Source organism: Nicotiana tomentosiformis, chromosome 3, assembly GCF_000390325.3.
Source record: "Nicotiana tomentosiformis chromosome 3, ASM39032v3, whole genome shotgun sequence".
In the NCBI taxonomy this organism is placed as follows: Eukaryota; Viridiplantae; Streptophyta; class Magnoliopsida; order Solanales; family Solanaceae; genus Nicotiana; species Nicotiana tomentosiformis.
The window spans coordinates 95,042,009-95,052,339 of record NC_090814.1 but is presented as its reverse complement, the minus strand read 5'-3'; the positions used below and the strand labels follow the sequence as shown (position 1 = coordinate 95,052,339).

Sequence of the window (10,331 nt, the reverse complement as noted above, 5' to 3'; positions counted from 1 at the left end):
GGCGATCAAACTGGTGGCGCAGTTGGGTCAGGCGGCGATTAGTTTTTTTTTTCTTTTTTTTTGTTTAGCCGCAGACTTGTGAATGTATTTTTGTGGGTGTCTCTTCGAGCCTTTGTAAAAAAAATATTCTAAGTATGAAATGCTAGTTTTGTTACTCGTACCTGATTATTTTTCTTCCGTTCGAGTTTGTGTGCTTCTTCTCATTTTTGATTTTGTTGCTTTGTTGCCTTAGTCATAATAACTTTTCTCAAGTGGGTCGGACGAGGTCAAGTATAGCCTATATTTGGTTATGGCCGAGGGCTGACGAGGTGTTGAATCGAACGAGGTTGAATGCAACCTTTATTTAAATATGGTCGTGGACCGTATAGGTGTTGATTTGAGCGAGGTCGAATTTAACCTTTATTTAATTATGACAGTGGGTCGTTTAGGTGTTGATTCGAACGAGGCCAAATTTAACCTTTATTTAATTATGGTTGTGGGCCTTATAGGTTTTGATTCGAGCGAGGTCGAATTTAACCTTTATTTAATTGTGTTCGTGGGCCGTATAGGTGTTGATTAGAACGAGGTCAAAATTTACCTTTATTTAATTATGGACATGGGCCGTATAGGTATTGATTCGAACGAGTTCGAATTTAACCTTTATTTAATTATGGTCATGAGTTGTATAGGTATTTATTCGAACGAGGTCGAATTTAAACTTTATTTAATTATGGTTGTGGGTCGTATAGGTGTTGATTCGAGCGAAGTCGAATTTAAAATTTATTTAATTTTGGCCATATGCCGTATAGGTGTTGAGGCGGCGTTGCTTTGGCTGTACATCTGGCGACAATATGGGTGAACTTCATACATTTGTGCTTCGTTCATACACTGGAGAAATTTATATATTTTTCGGGCTAGCATTTTAGTCCCAATTCATCTAGTCCATTCATTGGTCGACCTGGAGAAGTGTATTGAGAGGTTGAGCGATGAACTAGCTGTCCTGTGTCTGTCCGTTTGTATTTCAACTTGAAGTGTCCCCCTCGTCGCCTCATTAAAAACCTCCTTGAGAAAATCCAATTGGGACAAAACTCGAGTGAGGGAAAAAGAGTACGATTTGGAAGACGCTTTTTCTTAAAAGTTGAAGTACTTGAGGTGTGTAATATTCTAGTTGTTTGGTAGTCGTTCCCCTTCAATTGTTTCAAGTGTGAATGATCCTTTGTTCGCCTTCGTCGTGATTTTATAGGGGTTGTCCCAGTTTGTTCTTAGTTTTCCTTCCCGTGGGTCTTTGCTTAATTGTGTTTTAACTTTAAGCACGTAGTCCCCGACTTTAAGTGGCCTGATTTTTTCCTTTTTGTTATAATAGCGTTCTGCTAGTTGCTTTTGGCCGACCATTCTCACGTAGACCATGTCTCCTCGCTCTTCAACTTCGTCGAGTTCCTACATTCTACTGTCATCGTTCTGGGGTTCGCTTTCACGGGAGTACATTAAGCTGGGCTCCCCAACCTCGGCTGGTATTACTGCATCAGTCTCATACACTAACGAGTATGTTGTTTCCCCAGTGCTCGTCTTTGGAGTTATTCGATAGGCCTAGAGTACTTCTGGTAATATTTTCGGTCATAGTTCCTTGGCGTCTTCGAGTTTTTTCTTCATGATGTTCAGTATAGACTTGTTGGAGGATTCTGCTTGCCCGTTGCCCGCGGGGTTGTAAGGCGTTGAGAGTATTCTTTTGATGTTCCATTTTTCAAAAAAGTCGGTGATCTTCTTTCCTGCAAATTGTGGTCCGTTGTCGCAGTTGATTTCTTTTGGGAGACCGAAACGGCATATGATGTTTTTCCATATGAAGGTGATCACTTCATGTTCGCGTATTTGGGCGAATGCTCCTGCTTCCACCCATTTAGATAAATAGTCAGTTAAAACCAAGAGAAATCGTACGTTACCTTGTCCTGCTGGGAAGGGGACCACGATGTCCATTCCCCATTTGATGAACGACCAAGGGGAAGTTACTGAGTGTAGGTGTTCTCCTGCTTGGTGGATCATTGGGGCATACTTCTGGCACTGTTCGCATTTTTTCACGAAATACGTGGCCTCCTTTTTCATGGTGGGCCAGTACTACCCGCTCATATAAGGCATCTGACCGAAGATCGATTGCCGGAGTGACCTCCACAGTGTCCTTCATGTACTTCTTCAAGGACGCGTCGCATATGGTTTGGGCCTAAAGCATTTCGCCAGAGGGCCGCCATATGTCCTTTTGTACAATTCATTGTGAATGATATTGTATCTGGACGCTTGCATCCGCAAATTCTTGGCCTCTTTTTTATCATTGTGGTGTATGCTGTCTTGTAAATCTGTAATAATACGGTTGTGCCAGTCCCAAGTTAGGTTTATGATTCTTACCTCGATTTGGTCTATCGATGAGTTGAGGAGGTGAACCACATTTTGGTCTCCGGTAGTAATGTTTTTGGTTGTTGCTGCTAATTTGACGAGGCAGTCCGCCTCAATGTTCTGTGCTCGGGAAATCTGGTCGATCTGACATTCGTCGACCTTGGGTAGTAGTTTACAAATTTCGGTCTAGTATTTTTGTAACCTTTGCTCCTTGATTTGGAAAGTCCCTTTGACTTGGTTGACCACGAGTTGAGAATAGAAGCGCAACCTTAGCCATGTCTCCCCGTATTTGAGTGCTAATCTCAGTCCTGCAATTATGGCCTCATACTTGGCCTTATTATTAGTCATGTCCGGGCACCTTATGGACTGGCAAATTACTTCGCATGTTGGGACTTCAAGTACGAGTGATGTTATTCTAGTGAGAAGTGATGGTTGTGACAAGATATGTGATTAAATTGTTCCGGGTAACTCTAGGTTAAGTTCATTCTTAACTTCTTTGACTCCTTCGATTTCAACAAATAATTAGGCTACCTTAGGGATTCAAACTCTTCTTCCGAATGAATGAGAATTCCCTTAATCCACCTAATAACAGGTCCTATGAACATATGCACAAACACAGTGAGTGAATGGTCCTTTGAAGAATACCTCTCGATTATACTTCTAAACTAGGTTAATTGATAACTCTCTAAGCTTTTTCGATTACCTAGAAAAGGCGTAAAATCAACCTAAATGATATGGCACAATGCAAGTTGAAGAAGCACTTCTCTTTCGATTAAAGTAAAACCATAGTAAGCCTTGCAATTCAATTAATAACTCATTCAATGAATTCGGGCAATTAACAGAGAGTAAAACCCAAAACAATAGTCAAATCACAACATCCGTGAATAACCCCAAGCAAGATTACTCCATAATGGACAAAGTATTCATCACAAGAGTATTACAAGAACAAGAAGACATTACAATTCCCAAATTCAAACAAACTTCCATATTGAATGAATTGGATCAAGTATTTTGCGTTTCTGTTGTTTCCTTCCTTCTTCTCTCCCAAAAGTTGCTCTCCAAATCCAAGGTACCCTCTTTTTAGATGAGCTAGGCTTCATATAGGTCACAAGGAGTCACCTCTAAAATTACAAAAATAGGCTTGGGAAATTTTCCGGACTAGACGAGCGCGGTCGCACACCTGGGCTAGTGATCTCGCATGTGGCGGCGCATGTTGGACAGTGTTCTGCTCCAAGTGCACGCCCAGTGTGCGCCTAGTGCGCGCTCGCGAACCTGGGTGGCTTCCTGCTCCATCGTCTTTTCTTTTCATTAAGTGCATTATTGTATGTTGATCCTCGATTACGATCCCAACTTAATTCATGGGCTTTTACTCAGACTTCAAAGCTCCAGAATAGCTCGAATTAGCTCCCAAACTTCATCTTGGAATCTCTCCTACAAAGTATAAAACACCCACTCGGTACATAATAATACCATTTAAAGCTCAAACACTAGTAAAGTGCAGAGAATTAGAGTGCAATTAATGGCCAAAATACGCGATTTTAGCCTACCATCAACACCCCACACTTAAACCATTATCCATCCTCGAGCAATCAAACTACACTTCACTTAAAATATAACCTTCTTCAACAACTCTCAAGACTCATCACACCAAGACTCTTTAAAACAGATTAAGCACAATATTGTTACATCTTAACTTCAAGATTTGACTCAAAAGCACCAAGCATTATCTATAACCCGCTCACTTACTCTAACACAGAGGTCAAGCATTACATTTCCTTCGTGAATCTATTTCCCTCACACAAACATAGAGAGTAATTCCACACATAAAAGACATTAAGAACAATCAGGAACTCAATATAGAAATAATTCACTCACTCTCAGAAACAACATTCATATGCCACAAAAGACGTACCATAGGCTTTCCCGTAGTGTACTACTCTACTAATTGAGTTCATTTAGTCATGGATCAAGTAGGACTTTAATTGGTTGTAATGTAGGCTGCGGGACGGGTATGATACATATGGATATAAGAGTGACTACACCTCCCTAAGCACTTTTAATACATTTACTTATCCATTCAACCCCATACTTATGTCAAACCATACTCCACTTCACATCAGGTTATGTTAACTCCCTATTGTTTTTAAGCACAATTACATCAAGGGTCACCACTATCAAAGAATATTTTGCACAATAATTCAATTTTTTTTATTTGTTTTTTCAATTCAAGTGGCTCTTACTTTTTCAAGCTAGTGCACTTGTCTTCTTATTTTATTAGTTCCACTCAAAAACCAAACCAAACACCCCACACTTCAACTTTTTACAAAGTTCATACAATTTTAAGTGCTTATGAGAGGTAAATGGTTCAAACAGATGGGTAAGGCTTGTAATGTGGTTGCCAAAGAAACATGACTACAGGTTCAACGGGGTTAACTATGATACATAACAATTTGGTGGATAAACGCATATCATTGGCTCAACAAAGAAATGCCTATATTACTTCCAAGACTGAAAAAAACTATTATTTCACTTTGCAAACACTTGGGACAAGTTCTAGACATCAAATGCAATGCACAAAATAACACAAAACCTCACCCACACATGGCACATAACTCACTCAAGATTGGATCATCAACACACTACAGTCAAAGCAGTTAAGCAAAGTCAAGAACATACAATTTAAGGTACTTCTACAAGAGTCAAAAACTGAGCCTAAGCCTCACAGCTAGAGCACTCACTATTCTCAAGGCATAACAGAGTCCAGAGATGTTGCTTTCCATTCAAATCAGAGCTAAGGGTACCTACTCCTAACATAAAAAATATGTATACCCAGTTCAATCAGAACCCTTGGAAAAGAACCGCAGCACAAAAAAAAAATCAAGGGGTAATTAATACACTACCTAACAAGAGAAAATCCTTTTGTCTTTTTTTTCCGACTTAATCCCTCAAAAACCCGTCGAATGATATGCATCGTCGGGAAAAATAAAAAATTTTAAAATTTTTATGTAATTTTATTTTTTTCATCTATCTCTAACTACTGCAATTAACAACAACAAACTACAACTACCAAAAACAAAACTCATATACATACAACATACCAATATTCCCCACCCCACACTTTAAATGATGGCATGTCCCAGTGATACACAAAGAAGAATGCAAAGCTGAAGAAAACTCCCATGATCAAGTGAGTGTGTGTCAGAGACGGTTCCGGGGTCCAGATGACAAGCTCGACCAAGTGCACGCAACCATGCCATGATCTTCCTCTCGGATTTTGCATTCTGTGTAGCAAGGGCGTCCACTCGAGTACCCAAATCAGTGACAAAAGTACGCATCCCCGCCATCTCCTGCGCTAAAGTGCTCATTCCCGTGCCCCAACCTCCACCTGAAGTTACCCCTACACCGGCTCATTTAGTGGAGAAGTAGAGATATCCTCATTGCCCTCTTCGGGTGCATCAGATTCCTCGCTATCTGCCTCAGCGGGCCCAACAGGGTCCTTCCCGATTACAACCTTATCAACCCAGAAGTTATGTTTGCGCTTTACTTTTCCATCCAAGTCCCTATTTTCCGGTACTCGGCCCCCACGGCATAACCGAATAACTAATGATGGGAAAAAGAACCCATACCTCTACACAAGACATCGAATCAACATCTCAGCCTGAATGATCTGCGCCACATCAAAATCGTGGCCATTGACAAAGCACCATATCAAAGCCGCTTGAGGCCTCAATGGTGTTTCCTGAAGGCAGCACACGGTTATTCATAATGTAGAACCAGCACTTCCCTTCAAAGGTTAGTGAAGCCGAGTGAAATATTTGCCCCTCCTTTACCATATGACCTCCTTTCCAGGTACACAAATGGTTGCAAAAAAACAGGCGTCACATGTATGGTTCTCTGCTGTGTGTGGCGTAGTAATCACCTGTATCTGGATCTTCCACTAATTCTGGCAATTGATAGGACTATCGGATGACCTCTTTGGAGAATTCCACTTATTTCTTCCTTACTGTGCAGACATGGGAATCATCTTCCGGGCAGTTTGCATAAAACTCCCGAACAACCATTAAGTTTGCTTCATTAGGTTCTTCAAAGAATATCCTCAAGTCGTGCCTAACCAATTCATGATACACACGGGGACAGTCATTCTAGAGGGTCCCAATATCAATTCTCCTCTCTCGTATGGTCTTCTTGCTTGCCTTTTGTTGGAATCATTTTTGGGCTTCCCAAGAGACAAATTTGTTATGATCATGCGGGCGAGCCGAAGCCGAAGCTCGGGACCGGGATGTGCCCGTGTGACCACTTGTGGATGCACATGTGGTTTTTCATTTCTTGGTTGGCGCCATAGTACCTACAACAAACCGCCAAATATTAGCTAATGAATCACATGGCGAACCAAGAAAGGCTACTTAGACTTCACCCTTGGTCACAACATTACAACCACAATGTCACTGACCCAATTTCACAAACACATAACAAGCACAGTTTTAACTAACCCCCGCAACTCAATTTCAGCCCTTATTAGACTAAGGATACACCAATGTCACACGCAGCCACTAAATGGTCAGTCTCCATAGTGAAACTCGACTTTTCACCCCACAAGACAAGGAGCATAAAAGGAGAGAAAACAAAAACAAATATCTTCTACAACACTAGCAAAATCAATTACAATAACTAAGAAAAGAGAGAGAAATTATCTCACTTACATGAAGGGACTTGGGAGAGAAAACATGTGAGGTTAAGTGAAGGGAGACGAGGAGAGGGGTGGTGTGGTGTTGTTTGTCTTACAAAGAGAGGATGAGAGAGTGTGGTTCGAATTAGGGTTGTTTAGTGTAGGGGATAGAAAGAGGGAATTTTAGAATTGGGGGCTTTGAGAGGGGAAAGTCCAAAATTAAAAGGGAAAAACTTACCTGATGCGTACCAGGTGTGCGATTGCGTACGTGGTCGCGCACTTGAGGCAGTACACTGGTGAAAATGCATTGCCAGGTGCACGGTCGCGCACTTCTTGCTTCGTAAAATGTTACCTGTTGCACGACCTGGTGTGTGAAGTGACCCCCAGGGTGCGCATTCGCACACGTGTACCCTCCAAAGGGGTCTTTTAGACACCTTAAATTCTACCTTTTGTGACATGTACCTTCCTGCACCTACCATATCATATTGTACACTAATTTCTATCTATTCTACACTATAAATAAAAGTGAAAAATCTAACTAATAGAAGAGTTAGAAGTAGCTCTGAGTTATAGTCGTCAGCTTGACTCAACCGGGCATCCTCAACTGATTTTGATGCTCGAGGATTACTGAGCAAATCCTCCAGCAAGATACGATTTTAGTCTGTGCCCATTCACTTTGAAACTTTTTGCTTCATCCTGGTTCTGGATCTCAATTGCCACATATGGTGATACATGTTTCATCACTTACGGTTCTGTCCATCTAGACTTAAATCTTCCGGGGAACAACCTGAGTTTACTATTGTACAGTAAGACTCTGTCCCCTTCATGAAACTCCTTTGGCTTAATCAGACGATCATGCCACCTTTTAGTCTTTTCCTTGAAAATTTGCCCATTTTCATACGCGTCCAGTCTAAACTCCTCCAATGCATTCATTTATGCTAACCTGTCTTCACCTGTAAGAATAAGATCAAGATTAAGTATCTTAATTGCCCAATAAGCTTTATGCACTATCTCAACGGGTAAGTGACATGATTTTTCATATACTAGTTTGAATGGTAAAGTTTATATAGTTGTTTTGAACGCAATTCTGTACTCCAATAGAGCTTTTCCACCTTTACCGACCAATCCTTACGAGAAGCACTAACCGTCTTTTTAAGAATTCGTTTAAGTTCACGGTTAGCAACTTTGACTTCCCCACTAGTCTGGGCATGGTACGGGGTTCCCGTTTTGTGTGTGACCCCATACTTGGACAGCAGAATAACAAACTACTTGTTCACAAAATGTGACCCATTGTCAGTGATAATCACTCTGGGTGTTCCAAAGCGGGTAAAAATATTTTTCCTTAAGAATTCACACACCGCCCGAGCATCATTGGTCCTAGTAGATATTGCTTCGACCCACTTAGAGACGTAGTCAACAACTACTAGGATATACGCATAAGAGTGTGATGATGGGAACGGACCCATGAAGTCAATGCCCCAAACGTCAAAAATGTTACATACTAGAATGGAGCTGAGAGGCATTACGTCCCTCTTGCTAATATTACCTGCCCTTTGACACTTATCACATGCGGCTACATACGCTCTCGCATCTTTGTACAAGGTAGGCCAAAAGAAACTGGCTTCCATGACCTTTGCTACAGTGTGATTTCTGCCATAGTGTCCTCCAGATCCTCCATCGTGGCAATGAGACAAAATGCTTTCCATTTCTCCTTCATGCACATATCTTCGAATCACACCATCTGCATACAGTTTAAACAAGAAAGGGTAATTCCAAAAATAACATCTTACCTCACCTTGCAGCTTCTTTTTCTAATCTGAGGTTAAGTCGTGTGGTAGCCACCCACTAGCCAAAAAGTTGGCTATGTTAGCGAACCATGATGGTCTATCGGAGAAAGCTGCAATGAAAAAAATATGTTCATCCGGGAACTCTTCCCGAATGTCCACTACTTCAACATGTGGTTTCTCCAATCGCGACAGGTGGTCAACTACTTGATTTTTTGTGCCCTTCATGTCCTTGATTTCTAGATCAAATATTTTCAGCAACAATACCCACCGCATCAGATGCGGTTTGGACTCTTTCTTACTCAGCAAATATTCCAGTGCTTAGTGATCAGTATGTACTATTACCTTGCTTCCCACCAAATTAGATCTGAACTTGTCGAAAGCAAAAACTACTGCAAAGAACTTCTTATCTGTGGTAGCATAGTTCACCTGAGCATCATTCAAGGTCCGGCTTGCATAGTAAATGGGTAGGAACATTTTATCTCTCCTCTGCCCCAGCATTGCTCCTACTGCCACATCACTAGCATCATACATTATCTCAAAAGACTCACTCTAGTTAGGAGTCACCATTATGTGGGCACTCACTAGCTTCTCCTTGATCAATTCGAATGCTCTGAGACACTCCACATCAAATATAAATTTTACATCCTTGGCAAGTAATGCAGTCAAGGGCTTGGTAATGCTGGAAAAATTCTTAATGAACCTTCTATAGAAACCGGCATGTCCCAAAAATATGATGCTCTTCACTGAGGTCGGTGGAAGGAGCTTGGCTATCATGTCTACTTTAGCTCTGTCAACTTCAATACCTTCAGTTGTGATTTTATTGCCCAAGACTATCCCCTCCTTAACCATAAAGTGACACTTTTCCTAGTTGAGTACTAGGTGAGTGTCCTCACATTGTTTCAGAACAAGTTCAAGGTTCCTCAAGCAATCTTCAAAGTCATCTCCAAATAGAGTAAATTCATCAATGAACACCTCCAGACACTTCCGATTTAAATATGAAAATTTTGATATCATGCATCTCTGGAAAGTAGCTGATGCATTGCATAGTCCGAAAGGCATTCTCTGGTATGCAAAGATTCCGGACGGGCATGTAAAGGTGGTTTTCTCAACATCCTCGGGAGCAATGGGTATTTGATTGTACCCTGAATATCCATCTAAAAAGCAATAACATCCACGCCCTACCACCTTCTCCAACATCTGATCAATAAAAGGAAGAGGGAAGTAATCATTCCCTATTGCATCATTTAATCTCTAGTAATTATTGCATATCCTTCACCCAGTAACTGTTCTGGTAGGAATTAGCTCGTTGTCCTCATTTTTTACCACTATCATGCCCCTTTTTTTGGCACAACCTGTACAGGGCTGATCCATTGACTATCAGAGATGGAAAATATTATGCATGTTGTCACGACCCAAAATCCCACCACAGGCGTCGTGATGGCACCTAGTCTCTAAGACTAGGTAAGCCGATTTCTATTACATTTTGAAGCCATTTTGTTTTTGAATTAAATAAGTAA

General features: G+C 41.1%; 1 protein-coding gene across 1 annotated transcript; it reads right to left on the bottom strand.

Moving 5' to 3' along the window:
* Positions 1–7,960: 7,960 nt before the first annotated feature.
* Positions 7,961–9,345, bottom strand: LOC138908184 (uncharacterized). The gene is made up of 4 exons (XM_070198832.1): positions 9,157–9,345; positions 8,874–9,042; positions 8,574–8,768; positions 7,961–7,980 (listed from the first exon to the last, which is right to left on the bottom strand). Exons 1-4 carry the CDS (start codon positions 9,343–9,345, stop codon positions 7,961–7,963), a joined length of 573 nt encoding a protein of 190 aa, XP_070054933.1.
* Positions 9,346–10,331: the final 986 nt, after the last annotated feature.